This window comes from Phycodurus eques, chromosome 9, assembly GCF_024500275.1.
Source record: "Phycodurus eques isolate BA_2022a chromosome 9, UOR_Pequ_1.1, whole genome shotgun sequence".
Classification (NCBI taxonomy): domain Eukaryota; kingdom Metazoa; phylum Chordata; class Actinopteri; order Syngnathiformes; family Syngnathidae; genus Phycodurus; species Phycodurus eques.
In genome coordinates this window covers 7,462,470-7,483,037 of record NC_084533.1, presented here as the reverse complement: position 1 = coordinate 7,483,037, position 20,568 = coordinate 7,462,470, and the positions used below count along the sequence as shown (strand labels likewise).

At 39.7% G+C, this 20,568-nt stretch overlaps 1 protein-coding gene across 2 annotated transcripts in view; it reads left to right on the top strand.

Annotated features, from left to right (window-relative positions):
- The window catches only part of tsc22d3 (TSC22 domain family, member 3), a 41,509-nt gene extending 24,215 nt beyond the window's left edge, over positions 1-17,294 (top strand). The window contains exons 1-3 of one of the 2 annotated variants that reach the window (XM_061686347.1): positions 12,727-13,854; positions 14,300-14,351; positions 15,058-17,294. In XM_061686347.1, coding sequence (XP_061542331.1) covers positions 13,658-13,854; positions 14,300-14,351; positions 15,058-15,315 — 507 coding nt within the window. In that variant the 5' untranslated portion in view covers positions 12,727-13,657 and the 3' untranslated portion in view covers positions 15,316-17,294. Of the gene's footprint in view, positions 1-12,726; positions 13,855-14,299; positions 14,352-15,057 lie in introns of those variants that run through there. The other variant, XM_061686346.1, reaches the window with a different exon arrangement.
- Positions 17,295-20,568: the final 3,274 nt, after the last annotated feature.

Here is a 20,568-nt window from a genome sequence, read left to right as displayed (position 1 = left end):
AATTCACACATTTTTTTTAAACATTGTTTGAAGCTAAACGTGACAAAATGTTGCTGTTATTGTCAGTGTGAACCGCTTTACAAACGGCACCCCAAAAAAAGACACTTATGCAGGTACATCTCAATAAATTACAATGATGTCAAAACCTCAATTTAGTTAGAATGCTCAATTCAAAAGTGAAACTCATATTATAGAAATGCACACATAGAGTGAAATATATTTCGGGATTTTTAAAAAATACTGCATATTTTTATTTTTAATGATTATAGCTTAGAGCAAGTGAATACCCCAAATTCATCATCTGTAGAAACTAGAATATTACATACCAAACAATCGAGAAACAATTAAATTAATTTTTTAAAGGTCAGAGTGCAAAAATATTTAAATATTTCTTGTTATCTCTAGAACTCCTTTACTAGTGTTGGAAAAGTTCATTTTCTATGCAACTTAGTTCAAAGTTCAGTTCACAACTTTTAAAATGAACTAGTTCGGTTTATAGGTCATAATTAAAATGCTTCAAAAACAAACAAGTTCACCCTCCAAATACTGGCATTTCCCCATTGTTGCCAGCCATTCAGTCCACACTAGCAGCCAGCTGTTACAACTACACCCTGGAGGTCTCAAAATTGGGAAGGTTCGGGAATGTTCAATAAAACCCATTTTTTCAGACAGTTTATGGTTGTTTACTGTAAAAGATGTACTGTAATTTCTCATGTATAATGCGCAATTCTTACCCCCCCCCCCCCAAAAAAAATAGTCAAAAGTCAATATGGCGCATTATACATCGATATAGGGGAAAATTGAAAAAACTTTCACATTTTATAAATGTATGCCGCCATCTAGAGGTTATGAAAAAGCTGTACACTTTCATTCTAATATGCCATCACCACCTAGAGGTTATGAGAAAGGTGTACACTATTATTCTAATATGCCACCGCCACCTAGTGGTTATGAAAAAAGTGTAGCCAACACTTTCATTCCAATATGACATGGGTACATATGACTGCATATATGTACAGTTATGCTCATAAGTTTACATACCCTGGCAGAATTTGTGAAGTATTTATTTATTTATTTTTAATATGACAACCATCATTAATTTCTTTACAGTTATGGTTTGTTTGATGATAATGCTTTTCTGAAATGCATGACCGTTTAATTTTAATCCCATTAAATAAAATTAAATGGCCCTTCATGTTCTCTTTAAAGAATTGTACCCATCTTACAAATTCTGCCTGGGCAATCAAACATATGAGCACAACTGTGTGTTTTCTCATTTACAAAATAAAAGTAGCGCTGTGAATTTCAAAATAAGAGAAAGTAAATAAAAAAAGAAAGTATTATGTGTTCAAATAAAGTGCTTAACTTCAGAATAATTACTTAAAAAAACTAACAAAATACAGATAATACTTCATGTTTTGATCATACGGGTAAAAGCAAAATCATGCATTGTAAAAATGCATTATACATAGACATATACATAGTTTTCATAGTTTTATTTTTTTCCTTTTTAAAGTAAAACAAAAATAATGACAATTTCTTTTTGGCAATAAAATTATAACAAATAACCGTCTTAAAGCAAGGCAATGCTGTAGAAGCCCATAATGTAATAACAGCCCATGAAGTAATAATGGCCAATAAAGTAATAAACTTGCCATTTTTAAAATGTAATAAGCCAATAATGTAATAAAAATCTTGAACCTATAACGTAATAACTTTTGTCCAATAAGGTAATACATTATTACGTATTAACTTATTATGTTATTGGCTGATTATTACTTTATTTTCATGGTTAAAATAATAATCTTTACAAATGTAATAATTGAGTTCATAATGTAATATTAAATTGTATTCTAAAAAGGACACATGGATTACGTTATGGGCCGATAATACGTTATCGGCTCAGTTATTACATTTGCAATGATTTAAATTTTTTTTTTAAACCAGTCAATAACTTTAAGAAGTTTTTCTCCTTGATTCCCAAAGAGCCTTTTGTCAATGTATTTATTTTTTTGCATGAGCTTGTGTGTGACAGCCTGTCTGTGGCCTTTAAAAGATAAAATGTTATGTAAGTTCTCAACCCCCCAAAAATGTGTTTAGATCAAACTTGTTAAGGAATCAGTAAAGTCATAAGCATTTGACTTAGTGTTTCAATGAGAGTGGGGAGGGCAGCGTGATTCACGCAACGGGTCAGAGATGCTGCAACAGGGCAGGCAAATCAGGCTGTTGCAATGCAGAATAGAGCCCCCCTCTAATTTATCTCCCTCACACACACTTTTACAGCCTTTAAAACAATTAAATTCCTATTTAACGTTATACTCATTTCCGAGCTGCTCTTGAATGCATCACCTATGGAGTGCAGACCAGCATATGTTTCAACGTACTGTACATGTCACAGTGGCAGAACTGATCCAATCTTCAACAAAAATTGTAAGATGAGTCAAACTATTACAAGTTTTTGTTTAGAATATGTTTACTCATGATTTATATTTTGTTTATTGTAGAACAAAAACAAGCCAGTGTGTTAAAAACACCCATTGCTTGCTTGAATGCATCGCCCTAGTATTTGACCCTCATAACCTCTGCCAATGGCTTCTTTCTTGTATGAGAAAGCTAACTGGGAAGGCTGGCAGTGAATGAGTAAATTTTACTGGGCTCAAAATAGTACTGTATGTTTTTATATTTAATTATAATGATATCTAATATGGCGGCACGGTGGCCGACTGGTTAGAGCGTCTGCCTCACAGTTCTGCCTGTGTGGAGTTTGCATGTTCTCCCTCCGTGCCTGCGTGGGTTTTCTCCAGGCACTCCGGTTTCCTCCCACATCCCAAAAACATGCATGGTAGGTTAATTGACAACTCTACATTGCCCGTAGGTGTGACTGTGAGCGTGAATGGTTGTTTGTTTGTATGTGCCCTGCGATTGGTTGGCAACCAGTTCAGGGTGTACCACGCCTCCTGCCCGAAGATAGCTGGGATAGGCTCCAGCACTCCCGTGACCCTTGTGAGGATAAGCGGCTCAGAAAATGGATGGCTGGATGGATGGATATATAATATCATAGTCTTTATACAGTATACATTCCATTGTGTTCAGCTTGTTTCTTTGCAGTCCTGCCCTCGTCTGGGCAGCACCCACTGTAGTTATCAAATATGGGTGACAGTTGAGTGTGTTCTGTGTGGGAAAAAGAAAAATGATTGAATTATGATCTGGGTCATTCTTATGTTCTTGTTGAAAGAGAACAACATTGTTTGTTTGGCTTGTAGAGATCAGTGGAAGGCCGGCAATAGAAACAATGCTTTCTGGCATGTGGAGGTTATTGTGTTACTGTTGAAAGTATCAACATCTTCAGAGAGAAGGCCATAATATGTGGTATTAGTTTAACCAAAAGTAACAAATTATGTGTTTTACAAAACACCCAGCCAGCTCAAACAGGAGAAAAACTAATTACATTGCGCTAGTTTGACAAGCGGTGAGTATCTTTGGCTGAAGACAGTCAGAATCAGAAAACAGTGCCCTTCTATCAGAAAATATCTTATATATATATATATAGCAATGAACAATAGCTTGCAATGAACAATAGCTTGTTCATTGCTTTTCTTTTAGTGAAATTTACTTGGCATTGAAAATATTGATCCAGAAAACAACCTTTTTTTGAACATTACCAACGACTGCCATTATTACAGTTTCAAATTAGTTTAAAAGCACCTTCAAGACTGAAAATAAAATAGCAATAATACATTTCAACAGTAGAACCCATTATACCAATTTTCATATCAAGGACTATTTAAATCTATTCACACAGCCTTTCAATATCACTTTAATATCTGGAAGCTTGATGGACAAGGAAAAAGACATGGATTTTGGACTTGAGCGTTATGAGATGCTATGCATTAATAGTAGAAGCAAAAATGGGGTAATCATATATTGTATGTGGATTTGAATTATATTGATAATTTGGAAGAAAATATATCAACAGTGTTAGGCAATGTGCTCAAATTTGTAACAATTGAGATAAACATGGTAAATAAGAACAATAACATTGGAAGTTGTATATCTAGAACACCAGGTTCGAATGTAGATACATTTACAAACTGGATGGGCGAACATTTTTTTAACTCCAAATCATAAAATCAAGTTTATCAGTTGTGATTTCAATATAGATTTGTTAGACCCAAACTACCATAGGAAGACTGATAAATTGTATAATATTCAATACAGTAATGATTTACGTACCCAAATTATCACACCCAGCAGGATCACCACCCATAGTGTGACTTGAATTGATAATATATGTTCAAATGAAATTGATAACCATACAATAAGTGGATTATTGGTAAATGACATCAGTGATCATCTTCCACTTTTCACAGTTTACTGTATAATGACAACTAAAATAAAAAAAAAATAAAAAGAAGCAAGGCAACGATACCTGTGTACAGAAGGGTTAGGACAGAAAAAGCCATGGAATTACTCAAAAACGTGTTAATAGAATAAAATTGGGATTTTATGTGTAAAGAAAATTACACTGATGAAGCATATGAGGAATTTCTAAGCCAATCAAACCGTTTGTTTAAGGGGGAAAAATTTTGCAAGATTGTAGACCCCGTGGCTTCCTCCAACGTTCTGAAAACTGACTCAGTTTTTAGAAATGAATGGACGGACCAGTACTTCTATTCTTCCAGAAGCAAGCTAAAAAACGTTGTGTCTCATACTGTATGTTGCTTTTATGACATTAAGCAGCACTTCCAACTGTATCCTTGGACCAAAGAGTAAATGAATGGTCGCTCTGAATAGCATGGATTTTGGGGAAACGAGCATTTAGCAAGGTTTGGGTCTTAGAAGAATGTGCCAAAGCAGCTGCCGAGACGTTAATCGAAGACAAACAAAATTTATTTTTGACTTGAAATATGCATCTACCTTTTCTGATGTACTTGAAAGTTAGGTTTACTTTGCATGCTCAGCGTTACTTGAAATTTCTTGTTTCACTCTCAACTTGCATATTTCGAAATTTAGTAAAATGTAGGAAATGTATGCCTGACGAGTTTGAGCTAGTTTACTGGAAATTTAAGTGTTGTTATTTGTATTTACTGTAAATGTTAACTATTAAGGGTTTAGATGTGTGTTTAAAAGTCACTTTATCGTTCTGTTTTTTGGGGAATACATTTATTTTCCTGTATCGTTCTCCTTGAGTAGGATCAAAGTAATTTTATTTACAAACATCTACTGATGACATCATACCAGTCCAGATATTAGTTTAGTTTTAATAAAAAGAATAACATCATATTTGCAAAATCACATAAATGTTGCGATAAGCAAAAGGAAATGTGACATTTTGATTTCGTTTGATGCGTCAGATACGCAAATCGAAACATTTTGAGATCCACACCTTTGCCCTGAGAAAACCTTTGCCAACGGACCCCTCTGAATTATAATTGAAGATTCTCGTTATATACAGTACATTTTTTCCAATACAAACTGCAATCATAACAAAACATAAAAAGTACAAATCCGGTCTTGCCTGTGTGGATTTTGCATGTTCTTCCCATGCCAATACAGGGGCTGAAATAAGTATTTAAGACGAAACAATTTTTCCCACTAAATATACTTCCAAAGGTGATATTGACCTGAAGATTTTCACCAGATGTTGGGAACAACCCAAGTAATCCATACACACTCGACAAAGAAAGCAGAACAAATAAGCTCAGAAATTAAGTTGTGTGTAAAAATGTGAAATGACACAGAGAAAAAGTATTGAACATGAAGAAAGGGAGGTCCAAAAAGACATGGAAAGCCAAGAAAACGCCTAAAATCTATCATTAATCAAACAGCAATCCAGGGGATTGAACCCCAGACCTCAAAACTGTGAGGAAGACGCTCTAACCAGTCGCCCACTGTGCCGCCCTCTATATATATATGGATGGCAAATGACTTTCACATGAGCCCTGTGTATTCTGCCTGGCAAAAAAAAAACACAGAGTAAACTTGTGATGTGACCATGAAAATGAATCTGAGTAATTCTGACGACTTAGTGTCTGCAAGATAGGAAACATTCTATTTCAATCATGATATGTTATGAATTATTCATTGTCGCTATGATTATTTGGAGGTCCCCCCCACCCTTCCCTCAGAAAACAACAAAACATAGGAAGCGTTATTTACCAAAACATTATACTGTAAATCTATTGATTATTCACAGACAAATGGCATATTCTGTATTTGCCCAAACCTGCATAATTTTGAAAAAGATCATTTTTATCCTGTAAAAACTATTCAGTAGCTCATTCTGAATGTGTGGATCAAAGGTGTTAACACTGTACACACACAATCATCATTTTCTTCATATTTTACCGCCTGTCTATACCACTTGTTTTATTTAAGGTAGGAGGTGGTGTACACCCTGGACTGGTTGCCAGTCGATTGCAGGGCACATACAGTATGCCTGTAGACAAACAACTACAGTATTCCCACTCATGTTTTCACCTGCAGACATGGTCTTGAAAACCCATGCAAAAAATATTTGGAGATACTTGCAATACTGTACTATACAGTGGACAGTGATCATGGGCTTTTTGTTGTACAGTTTGAAACGTTGATCAAGAGTTTAAGGGGCACGGTTAGGTGAACCCAAACCTTTTAAATGTACCAACTCTCCCAAATAATCATTAAAGAATCAAAGAAGACAAAAATCATTAGTTCAGACATTAGGCCTTTGGATTTTCTTCCAATACACTATATTGATCCGGCTTTATATCATATTTTAAGTTGTTTTCTGACACCCACCTTTACCTCAAATGTAGTACTTTTTAAAACTGCACCCCCCACCCCCCCCATCCCCAAAAAAAAAATGCAAGCAATACATATAGCCAGCTGTTTTGCCAGCTGTCAACACATTCAGTCCCCTCAGAATTAACCGCAGATGACTTTGTCTGCATTCACCCATGGGAACGTAGCCATTGCTTCATCCTCAAGCCGCAGGTGACAACCAGTCAGCTCCATAGCTCTGCAGGCAAGTCTGCTGGAGTCTGTGGGAATGGACTTAGCGTTTGCAAGAGTTAGCGGGGCACTAAATATCCCCATCTGAAAAACTCTCACATGCTGGGGTATGCTCGAATGGGAACATGTGGCCGCCTGCACGCAAACAAACACAAGACCACAGACTCACATACACACACTGAGGGCACGGCACAACTCCAGGGTTTGTCCCATTTGTTTGTGACTTGGGTCACACAGCTGCATGCCCGGCTGGAACATGATTAAAAAAAAAAGAAAAAAAAAAAACTGGGAAATAAAGGGAATATGGGACATGAGCTGGAGGGATAGCATTATCTGGCATAATCAAGTTATGCCAGATAATTATTACTAAGTTCCAATTCGTTGCGCGAGAGAGAAAAAACAACAAGTAATTTTCAATCACTTTCCAAAGTATCTAAACATTGTATCCTATTAGAATTAACACCCATTAAGACCTAATTATATGATTGCGATAAGAATTACCCCTCTATACATTTCCCGTTTACAGCAATGGATGCGACTGACCTGTGAATTACATGTTTATAACACAATTCATGACTTTGGAATGCCAATCAGGTGTTTGTTTCCAGCTTTTGTTGTTGCTGAAGCATTGGCAACCAAAGCCACAATGTTTGCCTTGCTAAGGGATTTCTTTGCGTAAATCCAACCAGGAATCACCCATGTGGCTCAGAGACTGCCAATTACATCATTATGGGAACCACTGCCGATGGAAGCCTGTCATTTACGTGGGAGGATATGCTAATCTTTGAATGCAACCAGTTGACATTGCAGTAAACATCCGACTTGCAAACTAAGAGAGATATGAGCTGGACACGTGCTTTGCGTCTAAATAATTATTTTCTGGATTGTAGCATTTCTATTTTTGAGTATCTCAAGCAATACGTGATGAGGTTCAGAACAGTATGTACCCATAAGTGTTATGTCGACATTCCGCAGCCGAGAGAAACTCAAGTGAGACGTATGCATGCAACCTCACCGAGTTCCGACAGCTGAGGTCTTACACTATAGTATGCTGAAGGAAAAGAGGAAGATGAATGCTGCCAGGTGGTTCTGACCCAGCTACCCTCTTGTTCTGGGACTTGATCCAACAGTGCCTTTTTAAGTGTTATTCTCTCAATCACTGCATCAATTATATCCAGTTTTGTAATCATCAGTTGCTGATTCCACTTTCAACGCTCAATGTTTGGAATTCATTTGTGGCAGCAAGGTGGCATCGTGCGGAGCCCATCTGCCTCACAGTTCTGAGGTTTGGGATTCGAATCTTTGGGGGGGGACTGCTTGTTGTTGAGGTGAAACTCATTACATAATTTCTCCCAGCCAATTATCAAAGGAATGTACAGTGTTGTGAAATAGTATTGGCCCCCTTCTCAAATTCTTCTTCTTATTTTTTTGCACAGTTTCCCCACTTTAATGTTTAAGATCAGCAAGCAAATGTATATATCAAACAAAGATAACTCATGTAAACATAAATTGCAGATTTAAAATTGTGATGTTATTTATTAAGGGGGGAAAAAAATTTCAAAGCTTACCTGGCCCTGTGTGAAAGAATAATTGCCCCTTAAACCTAATAACTGGTTGAGCCACCCGCAGCAGGAACAACTGAAATCAAGCGTTTTCTGGCAATGAGGCTTCTACATCTTTGTGGAGATCTTTTTGGCCCACTCTTTCTTGCAGAATTGTTTTAGTTCAGCAACAATGGAGGGTTTTCGAGCATGAACGGTGACAGCATTTCAAGATTGTGAAGTCTGGATTCAAGTCCAGACTTTAACTAGGCCACTCCGAAACCTTCATTTTGTTTTTTAAGCTACAGAAAAGTTTGCTTGTGTGTTTTGGAGCACTGTCCTGCTGCAGAACCTTGAGGTCACAAACTGATGGCTGAACATTCTCCTTACTTTTTCACACAGGGCCACGTAGCTATGAATAGTTTTTTTCATAAATAAACAAAATCACCACTTAAAACTGCATTATACAGTATGTTTACTCTGGTTAGCTTTGTCTGATATTTACATTTGTTTGTTTTAAAGTGGGGAAACTATGCAAAAATATAAGAATTTGAGAAGTGACAAATACTTTTGAAGTTTAAGTTTGATTATCTTTCGAAATGTATGAGAGTGACATTTCAAGTGTGTCCTATGAAGGGTTAAAATAGATTTTTGTGCAAACATTGGACATCAGAACAGCAATGTTAGCACTGAGGCTAGGTGTTCAGGCTAGTCTACCAATATTACAGACAACTAAAGTGGTTCTTCTAAGGCAGTGATCCTCAACCACGGTTGTGTGGCACACGAGTGTTCCATGAGAGATCATCAAGATTGCAGAAAATAATACAATTTCACTTAATTTTTCAGACAATTATTATTTATTCATTAGAAATATGTCTTTGTTCAACTATCAGTGCCGCGATGTATGGTGATAGGCATCTTCCATTAGATGGCAGAAGGCACAGTAACCGGTGTAACCACCTGTTGCCATTCATAGAACAGAATACACTACGTCACGGCTTCCTCCTCTTATTGCTTTGTGTTCAAAAATTTAAGAGGCCCAGATTTCAAACCGAGTAACTACATTTGCGAGACAAGATCATTATTTCAGATTGCATACTTTTATGGCGTGGGAGGTTTTTTTTTCTAATGTAAAATGGGTGCCTTGGCTCATTAAAGGTTGGGAAACACTAATCTAAAGTTAAAATGGCAACAATACAGACAATGTGCATCTTATCATTAGACCAGTGTTGCGCGAAATACTTCAAGACATACATTTTTATGCAAACCTGGGACATATTACGGCTTTTACTCAACATTGTAGTGCTCGATATGGAAATGAATCGTGGCATCGCTGTCAAGCAAAAATCACATTTGTGTATAATTATTCCAACATTTGTCCTTCTTTGAGTGGAGTATTTGCATGATCGATCAGCCAGCAAATCACTGCAGCCAATGGGCAAGAATAGATCCTAGTAGAAAAATTAATAAAACAAATCAAACCTTCTTGTTAAAAAAGACCACTAGTTGTTATTTAAAAGAAGAAATTAGAGGGGAACTGCTTCGATGTTCCCATTTGTGTTATCAAAATCCACAGACAAAACCTCTTATTTGCTCGTAATTGTGGAGCCGGCCGGGCACGTCATACGAGTGCCAGTCTGAGCGTGGTACGCACAATTCCAGTATGACGGCATGTCCAGAGACGCCGCCTGTACTCAATTGTCTCATTGTGCCATTGTGGGCGCAAACAGGAGTCAAAGGGGTACTACTTCACTCGGAGGCCAACATGGGACAGCGTCACACGTGTCTCTCTGAGGCTAATTTACCTCAACGTTCGTCGGTATGCGCCCTCCATCTGGCTGAACCGCCCCATAGATTTGGCTGTCACTTTCAACACTTTGCCTGTCATGACAGACCTTTCAGCTACTCACCTCCTTACTCACCAAGTGGGTTCAAGAGGCTAGATCGGCGGTAAGTAGTGTGGCAGAGCATTGATGGAAGTGTTGTGTGGGCAGTTCTTGAATGACAATTGATGACAAAGATACGAGTCTGTATCACAATGTAACAAATGTTCACGTTAAACATACTGTATACCAGACGTGTGGACTAGAGTCACATGACTTGGACTCGACTCAGACTCAAGTCATGAATTTGATGACTTTAAACGCGACGAAATGTTAAAAGACTTGCAACTCGACTTGGACAGCAATGACTCGTGACTTCACTTGGACTTGAACCCATTGACTTGAAAAGCTATTTTGACCAAAGCACCGAGGAACCAACACTTTGTAGCTTTCTCTTGCTATAACTCTATGTGCAAATTACCGTCTTAGTACAGGATAATATGATAAGCAACTGCACAGTGCTGAAAGTCTTATTCACTGTTTATTAGATCAAAGTGTCCCACACCATCAACGCTAATATGATCTTAGTTCTTATTATTTTAATACAGTTAAGACCCTGTTATGCACGCTATGGTTGAAGCACACGCACAGAAACGACAACGACATTTAACGTAACAATAAGGACGACAATTATTGATACCAAAAGAAATCCACATTGCATTGTGGGAATCTCGGGTTTGATGTCATTTTTGCTTGTTTTCATTAGCTTTAGCGGCTAGCTAGTTAACTTAACTTCAGAAATAAAGTGAGAAAAAAGTAAGTCATAGCATTTTCATAGAATAACTGAAAACGTACTATCAATCGGTTTTGAAGGGGCAATAAATGAAGCCCCCCCGCCCCGACAATTGGTTTTGAAGTGGCAAAGATTTTGACCAGACCCCGAGATTTCTCATAAAGGTCAATGCACTTGTTTATCAAATTTGTTTTGATAAATAAATATGGATTTTAAAGTATAATAAATATATAAATGTAGTATATAATACATACATATTTAATTCATTACATTTTGAGAGATTCAAGGCTCTCTGTGCTCAAAAACACAATATGCATTGCTATCGGTACTAGTACTTGTGGAAATAGAAAGATGTTTTTTTGCTTAACAAATCTGCTCAGAGAGCATTCTACCATGAATGTTGATGACTTTTTTTTTTTTTTGCGCTGTGCATTGGTGCTGCACATGATTTTTTTGCTGGCTAAAAAGCGCATCTTGAACTAGGTTCCGCCTGAGTCATCTTCAGCTATTGGTGAAAATGAATCACAGTGTTATACAACTTAGTTGGCTGTAGCACAGGGAACATTTGATGGAAAGTGCGGCACAGCATTATGAGTTTTTGAAGAGATTTGCACGCACCAGACATACTGTGGCGTGTTACACAGAAGAACGAGAAAAGTTAAGTTAAGAAAAATATTTATTTAATTGAAACATCTCTTACTTTGTATGTGTTTGTCCTTAGACAGAATCTGGCACATTGGGAATAACTTAACAGTGCTCAGATATTCCCTGGAGTCTGTAGCTTTTTGTACGTGCGTAACTCAACTAGAATTTGAGGAAATTGATGTGACAACATCTCCTCTTCCAAATAGGACAACTGTAGCAGGGCCAGATAAGCCCTTCATCCCAAGAACAAAGCTTGATATTAAAGCTGACAGCTGTACAGTCACAGTTGTCGGCCATTATGGGCCCTATGACCCAGCGAGTGGGCTCTCTCTTTAACCTCACATGCGGGCCCATCAAAAGTCAGCCCTCACACTCCAATTGTTTGTTCTGAAGTGCTTTTTCTGCTACTAATGTGGCATGGCAAATCCATGCATTGAGGAATGTGTTTCATTTTGCAGAACTCAGACAAATAGTCTGAATGAATTGTTATTTTTCCTCACAGTGCTGCTGGACAATTGTGGACTACATGCCCACTCTATAACACAACACAATATCTTAAGTCAAACTGTCCTGTAAAAAAAAAAAAAAAAAAAAAAAAGCAGATGATTTTCGGACAATATTTTAAGTGGTGTTTTGAGGACAGGTATCATAAAAAAAAAACCTCCTAAACGAAACACACTATATTTATTACAAGCAATAAATCAGATGACATCTAAAGAAACACATTCATGGGTGTTTGTAAGCGTAAAAACAAGCTGCGTTGCACAATAATTGTGAGTGCACACTGTGTGTGTGTGGGGGGGGCAGGTGTGTTTTTTTTTCTCTTGCTCTGTGTACTCTATGGGCAATGTACACCACTAATTAGTATTTTTTTTAACACTGCGCATGAGGTTAGGTACAATTGCATCACACAAATTATAGGATGTCACAAGGTCAAACATATTCCTCGAGTGAGACTTAACATGTTACTGGTAAACAAAAAGTACCATGTGGCTGGTCTGCACAAATAAGTCATTTTCATCCTTTAAGGGAAACCTACGGAAAAGCACTGCCCGGAAAAGCTTTTTAATCATGGATTCAGAAAAAGCCGTATGGAAAATTCCCATGCCCTTGAAACGCACCATATCACTCACTGCACGTTCTGTACGGGCTGTTGTAAATATACCATTTGACCACTAGAGGCCCATAAAGTGCAGACACACGGAGGGAAATTTACCGCAAGGCAGGACGGAAAAGCACATTCACGTTGCACTATGTGGTACAGTACTGTACATTCTGTTGCCAACAAGTAGAGCGATAAACTGGAGGTGTGACTGGGAGTTGTTTATCTCGTTCATGTCTGCACTCGCGTTTGCAACAAATAGGTTATTTTCCGGCAACAACAATTGACATTAAAGTCCAGTGTTGGCTGATCCAAATTAAAATGTCATGACGACCAATACAAATTAACAACATCAAATGGCATTGTTTGACAAAGATAATAATAATTCTAATTTTGCATATGCACTTAAAGTGTGGTACCACCATCGCATGTAGCGACACACGAAATGATCCCAAACTAATAAAATAAACCTATTTTACAGTTTAAATCACAAGACATTTGCATTTATTTTTTAAAAACGTTTGTTGAGATCCATCCGCCCCCCCCCCCCCGAAAAAAAAATAAAAAAAATGGAGCCATCAAATAATGTAACTAAAATATGCACGCGTCATTTGACGTCACGAGGAGGGACTTTATATAGTGGTGAGTGGCAGAAAATAGCACAACGGACAGTCGCTCAGCTGAGAAGCGAAGCTATAGCAATCTCGACACCGCACTTGCCCTGGCACGTAGTGCGTCGACGGAACCGAACCGGACGTACATGATTTTTAGTAAGCCCAACCGACTCGCAAACGTGGCGACAAGTGTTTTCCAAACGAGCCTGCCACTGACCATGAGCACGGAGATGTTCGCTAAAACGTCAATGGAGGTGGCCGTTTACCAACTGCACAACTTCTCCATATCCTTCTTCTCCTCGCTCCTCGGGGGAGACGTCGTGTCGGTCAAGCTTGACAACAGGTAAACATCACCGCATCGCTCAAAATTCACTCAAAAATGGTCATACGTTAAAAGCGGTGACGTAACGACCTTCCGAGGCAGGCTTCTTACCGCAAAAAAAAAAAAAAAAAACATCAGTAAAATGGCTCCCGCGTATCGTCTGAAACCTACTTTTATATACTTTTATAGATTTGCTCTTCAAGCACGCTGCACGGCGTACGCTTGACCGGTGTGTTGTAACCGTCATGAAAGAAAAGAGACACGCCAAAAGGCTTTCTGCGGTCGGCGGTTATTTTCACGGCCCCTTTCGTTGTGTGCTGGAACTCTCAGTACATTTAGGAAGCGTACTGAACAAAACCAAAACGTTTGTTGTGTTCGTGTGAGGCTACAAATATGTGGCTTTGGATGCGTATTAACGGTTTCTCTTTTTGTTTGGTGTCCCCCCCCCCCCCCCCCCCCCTTCCAGTGCCTCTGGTGCTAGCGTGGTGGCCATTGACAACAAGATCGAGCAGGCGATGGTAAGCTTGCAGCAAACACACTCGAGCAAGTCCTTCATGTGATGTAACACCGCAGTTCGGTTACCCTGACCTTGTACCGGTATTCCAACTGACTTTTATTTGTTTTCATTTTTTATTTTGTTGTATTATCAGTCAGTTGAACTCACCCAAACTCCACATGCATGAGTTTTCGAGAAATGCTCAGAGCTATTTTCATATTGGTCATGTGAGTTGAGGATATTGTCAACTAAAGTGACATTTGTATCAATAATTTCTATGCACTTAGTCAGGGGTGCCAAACACATTTTTGTCACGGGTCACGCTGTAGTTACGGTTTTCCCTCAGAGGGCCGTTATGACTGCGAAACCATAAAAAATCTTTAATCGCCTCATCATATTTACACACGAAATGTATGAACTTGTTTTGGAATCAGAAATCAAGGGTAATGGGTTTTTCAACTGTTATTAATGTTTGGTAACACAAAAATGCGTACCATATCTCAACGTTATCCTTTTTGATATATGACAATTTGAAATTTTGGTGCAGATTTGAACAAGAATCATGGAATTTGACACGCATGATTTTGCCTTTGTGGGCTGGAACTTCTCCAGCTCCCTACCCCCCCCGTGGCTTGAGTTTGACACCTGTGCCCGAAGTGTACATGATGGAGCAGCAAATGTTTATAAACAATGTGAACTGATTGTCCTCACTCCCCTGGACATTGCAGGACCTGGTCAAGAACCACCTCATGTACGCCGTGCGGGAGGAAGTGGAGATCCTCAAGGAGCAGATCAAGGAGCTGGCAGAAAAGAACAACCAGCTGGAGAGGGAAAACTACCTGCTGAAGAACCTGGCCAGTCCGGAGCAGCTGGAGAAGTTCCAGTCTCGAATCCCCACAGATGGTCTGCTCCCATTGGACAATCAGAGCGTCCAGGTGATGTCAGAGCAGCAGACCTGCAGCCGCAATACTGGCTCTGCTGTGTAAGTGGCTCTGCCTTGGGGCGGGCAGAGCCACTGTCCTTATTCAGCAATGGACCTCCATGTTTTTTTGCGCTACACAATTGCTGCCTCTGAAAAACCATCATGGCAATGAGGGCATGGCATTGTGGCTGCAAATGGCCGATGGGACAAACACTTGACTCTGATAAGCACAAAACTCCAGACCGGCGCTGTGCCAGGACTGTCCTCTGATCCCGTCCAACTCTGCGCTGTAGTCTTCTTGCAGACAATGAGCGCCAAGAATCAAGAGCAGGCTGGCCCACTGGACACCACTGAGCGCTTGCTTTCTGATGGAGGGTTGCCAGCGACTGTCCTTTTGCTCCCGATTGGGCTGGTCCTGCCGGTGCTAACTTGGAACGTGTGAGCGCAAGTTACGCTACTTCCTGTCGGCCCAGGTAAGATATTTACCTGGGTTTCGACAAGCAGTGATCCCCCAGTTCGTAGAAGAGTTCGATATCCATATGAACGTTTCAAGGATTCCCAGCTCCACATTAACAAGGACTTATCCTCCGTGTATTAGGCTTCGTTCACACTGCAGGCTATGATGGCCCAAATCAGATTTTTTATTTTTTATTTTTTTGTTAAATCCAATCTTTTAAGGTAGTCTTTCAAATTACAAAAACAAATGCGACGTGTAATGTGAATGTAATGTGTCCATGAAGTGACATGCATGCGCACAAAACACAATGGAAGTAAATATGGTCTCCGTCTTGACACATCTTTGGCAATTTCAAGCATTTTGTGCAACTGGAGCGATATTTATGGAAAGGTATGGCAATTTATTTGCGCACGACGTGATTGCATAATTAAAAGTATTTAAAAACAAAAAAAACTTAAAAAACAAAGTACAGAAAAAGAAAAGACAGCTTAAAAGCATTAAAAAACAAAGAGCAAAAGACATTTAAAAACAGTGCAGAAAAATAAGATCTTAAAATTAACACGATATTACTAAAAATGTGCAGTGCAAGAAAGATAATTTAATAATGGAAAACGATCAATTCTGAAGTATCAGCACTTCACCACTGACTGTTTTCTGCTCATTCGTTCACCATTGCTTTTCACGAGTCTATTTTGTCGAAAAATTGTAACGTTTTTCGCCTTTTGGTGACGACAGGTCGGATGACCGCCAACCTGAGCGTCGCAACGGATACATGTCCAATTTATATCCCCATACGAAAGAGGCCTGGGTCGGATTTGGAAAATAATCGGAATTGTACTGATACATGTCGCACATGCGCAAACAAATTGGAATTGACCTGCAGCGTGAACATATCCTTATTTGTTGACATGCATTAATAAAAATAATTAACAGGATGAGCAGGGGTCATGTTTAGAGTAGCATAATCGAGCTGGCGGACTGATTCGTATACTGTGCTGATTCATAATCTGTTATCATGTATTGCCTGCAGTTGAGGCTTGCTGCTCTTGTGGGGAATTCATCCTGCCATATTCCATTTTTTGTTACTCGTTTGTTTGAGTTTTGACAAAATCGGTTGTTTTGTGAAATAAATGCTCTTCTGAGATTCTTTTCCCAACACTGAAGGCATACAGAGCATCTTCGTGGTGTGAAACAGCATGCATTGGACGGTATTTCAGATATTTTGAATCTGCATCTGCTGTTTTTTTACCCTGATGCCAATTTTCAAAAACTGTGGCATTGCAACAGTGCCTGTATGTAGTACAAGAGTGGAGCATGTGTCTACTTTGAGCTCTGCTAATGCTGTTTTTGAGCTACCAAAGACATTTTTTTTTTTTTTTTTTTTTTTTTTTTTTTTTACAATAGCAGAAAGAAGGACCATGTGTTAAAACTTCACAGGGATAAGTCTTGCATTTGAGTTAGTCATACAATTTGTTTTGTAAAGGTAATGGTATTGTTGCCCAACAGTATCCAGAAAACATTTGTTTGCTACCCTCTTTGGATACAACTGCACATTTGCAATAAACCTTATGTTTACATAATTCAAACACTGTCTTTTTGTCTTAATTTGACTCATGTTGGTGTCATTTATTTTAGACATTCATGGATGGTCATCAGGTGTAAATAATATAAGTTCAGCTATGTATTGTTCAAAGTTGTGTTCTACTGAAAGTTTTCTATAGAAAGAATGTGTGCTCCCTGGCCAAAACATTAGGTAGACAAAGTAATGACATGACAAGTTAAATCACAAATGCTTCTCAAAGTGTTGTGGTTGTTCTGTCTTTATGGAGAGCTACACTGGTAAACTGAGTCGTTGCTTATATTTTAATACTATACTTTGGTGTGCCTTGATAAGATAACTAAATAATTAGAAACTATGGTTTGATAGCAGTGGTGTTAGAGATGCACTCTTTGACTAGACAAGAATAAATAAAATGTAATTGCATTGTAAGGACTGGCGCTGACAGTCAAATAAACCATTATATTTTTACTTTATATATTGTATGAGAGCTCATTCGCCTAATGAAGTATTTAGTGACTTTACATCCAAGTGAGACGATTAAAATCTCTCAATCAGTTAATCTGCACAACTGCTCAGTGACACTCTCAATCAGAATCAGAATCATCTTTATTTGCCAAGTATGTCCAAAAAAACACACAAGGAATTTGTCTCCTGTAATTGGAGCCGCTCTAGTACGACAACAGACAGTCAATTGACAGGGAACGCTTGAGACATAAAGACATTGAGAAAAACAGTCACTGAGCAATAAAGGGTTGGCTAGTTATCTGGTAATGCCGGTACAATGTCTGTCAAGGCAAAACAAATCTTCCACTCCTGGTAGTAGGAACTCCATTGTGACATAGTATTTGTAGAATGATGCTGATTTGTAAACAACTTTTTGAGCTCCCAGTCTTAAGTCAATAAAACGCATGTGACGTAAAATGCAGGCTGCTGATGCATTAGGCAATGAGGCTTCCTATTTGAGACAAATATGCTTTCATCAAAACTAAGTTTTTTTCCTCTTCAGACTTTGCACAAGAGACCCATGTCAAAATCTCAAGGAGTTAAGTCTTGGTGAAAAGTATTTCCATGACCAGTCGTTATTTCCAGTGTGAGAAACCGGATGACCACTCATGATAGGGAAGTAATGCTGATTCCTGTTGATTGGAATCTTAGTAGTCTGTCCGAGTAGCATTTTCCCTCAGACATATTGGCAGCCAGTCGGTGCACCCCATGTGTAACTTGATATGTTGTGGCTTTCCTACACAAAACTGTCATCCAGTAGGCCTTCACGAACAGAATTTCTACGGATCAAAGTGCACGCCAGTGAATGCAATGCCCTTACTTTTGCTTTTACGAATGAAACGCTTGTTTTGTAACAAAACAAATTAGTAAATTCCAGATCATTTATAAGCAACAGGCTTATTTGGGCGGCACGGGGATTCAACTGGTTAGCACATCTGCCTCATAGTTCTGTGGACCGGGGTTCAAATCCTTTCTGTGTGGAGTTTGCATGTTCTCCCTGTGCCTGCGTGGGTTTTCTCCGGGTACTCCGGTTTCCTCCCACATCCCCAAAACATGCGATTGGCTGGCGTCCAGCTCAGGATGTACCCCGCCTCTCGCCCGAAGATAGCTGGGATAGGCTCCAGCATGGATGGCTGGATGGAATGATACATTCTGTATGTTAAACCCTTACCAACAGGGTTTGACGTGAGCTTTTTTGCTCAGCAGCCACTGTGGCTAGTGGTTTCCCAGAGTGACTAGCCACAATTTTGTAGTCCTCTCCATGAGCCGTCACCTTATTGTGGTGGAGGGGTTTGTGTGTCCCAATGTTCCGAAGAGTTAAGTTGTCTGGGGCTTCACGCTCCCGCTGGGGACTCCATCGTTCTGGAATACTTCGAAGACCTCCTCAATTCCACCGACACGCCATCCCATGAGGAAGTAGAGTCTGGGGTAACTGGGGCGGGCTCTCCTATCTCTGCGGTTGAGGTCACCGAGGTGGTTAAAAAGCTCCTCGGTGGCAAGGCCCCGGGGGTGGATGAGATTCGCCCGAAAGTTCCTCAAGGGTCTGGATATTGTGGCGCTGTCCTGGTTGACACGCCTCTGCAACATCACATGGACATCGGGGACAGTGCCTCTGGATTGGCAGACTGGGGGTGGTGGTCTTCCTTTTTAAGAAGGGGGACCTGAGGGTGTGTTCCAACTACAGGGGGATCACACTCCTCAGCCTCCCTGGTAAGGTCTATTCAGGGGTGCTGGAGAGGAGGGTCCGTCGGGAAGATTCAGGAGGAGCAGTGTGGTTTTCGTCCTGGCCGTGGAACAGTGGACCAGCTCTTCACCCTCGGCAGGGTCCTCGAGGGTGCATGGGAGTTCGCCCAACCAGTCTACATGTGTCTTGTGGACTTGGAGAAGGCGTTCGACTGTGTCCCTCGTGGAGTCCTGTGGGGGGGTGCTTCGGGAGTTTGGGGCACCAAACCACCTGATACGGGTCGTTCGGTCCCTGTGCGACCGGTGTCGGAGTTTGGTACGCATTGCCGGCAGTCAGTCGGACTCGTTTCCAGTGAGTGTTGGACTCCGCCAAGGCTGCCCTTTGTCACTGATTCTGTTCATAACTCTTATGGACAGAATTTAAAGGTGCAGCCGAGGCGTAGAGGGGTTCCGGTTTGGTGGCCTCAATATTGCATCTCTGCTTTTTGCAGATGATGTGGTTCTGTTGGCTTCATCAGGCCGTGATCTCCAATTCTCACTGGCGCGGTTCGCATTAAAATAGTGAAGTCTCGCGGGCCATATCAAATGAAATTTAAAACGGGCCACTCGTTAAATAGGCCTGGTGTCATGGAAGCTGACGCTGTAATCCCCAGCATGCCAAGCGGCTTTGTGTAAATAGTTGACTTATTGATTGACTTTACTGTAGGCGTTAGATGTTAATTATTCCTTAGTAGTAGTGGTAGTAGTAGTAGACATTATGTCTGTTCAATCACTCCAGTTTATTTTATTATTATTCATTAACTGTTGGTTTATGTATTTAAGCAATTAATTAATGACCTGCCTCGTTGTTGTCGTCTAGTGGGTGATGCATGTCATTACCCTTTGAAGTAAAACATGTCATCATCAAAGTCACAGTGGTTCTAGGTCACCTGCACGGCACATAGTTCTAAAAAAAACGCAACATGCCAACATGGCTAGTGTGAGAGGCAATGTTACTTGCCACTGCTGAAATCCACCGGCATTTGGCTTGTTGGCTTTCCAAGCAACTTTGGAGTGGGATTGCATACATGCCAAGGCAGAACCATTTGAAAAAAAGGTTGATAACACGGCTT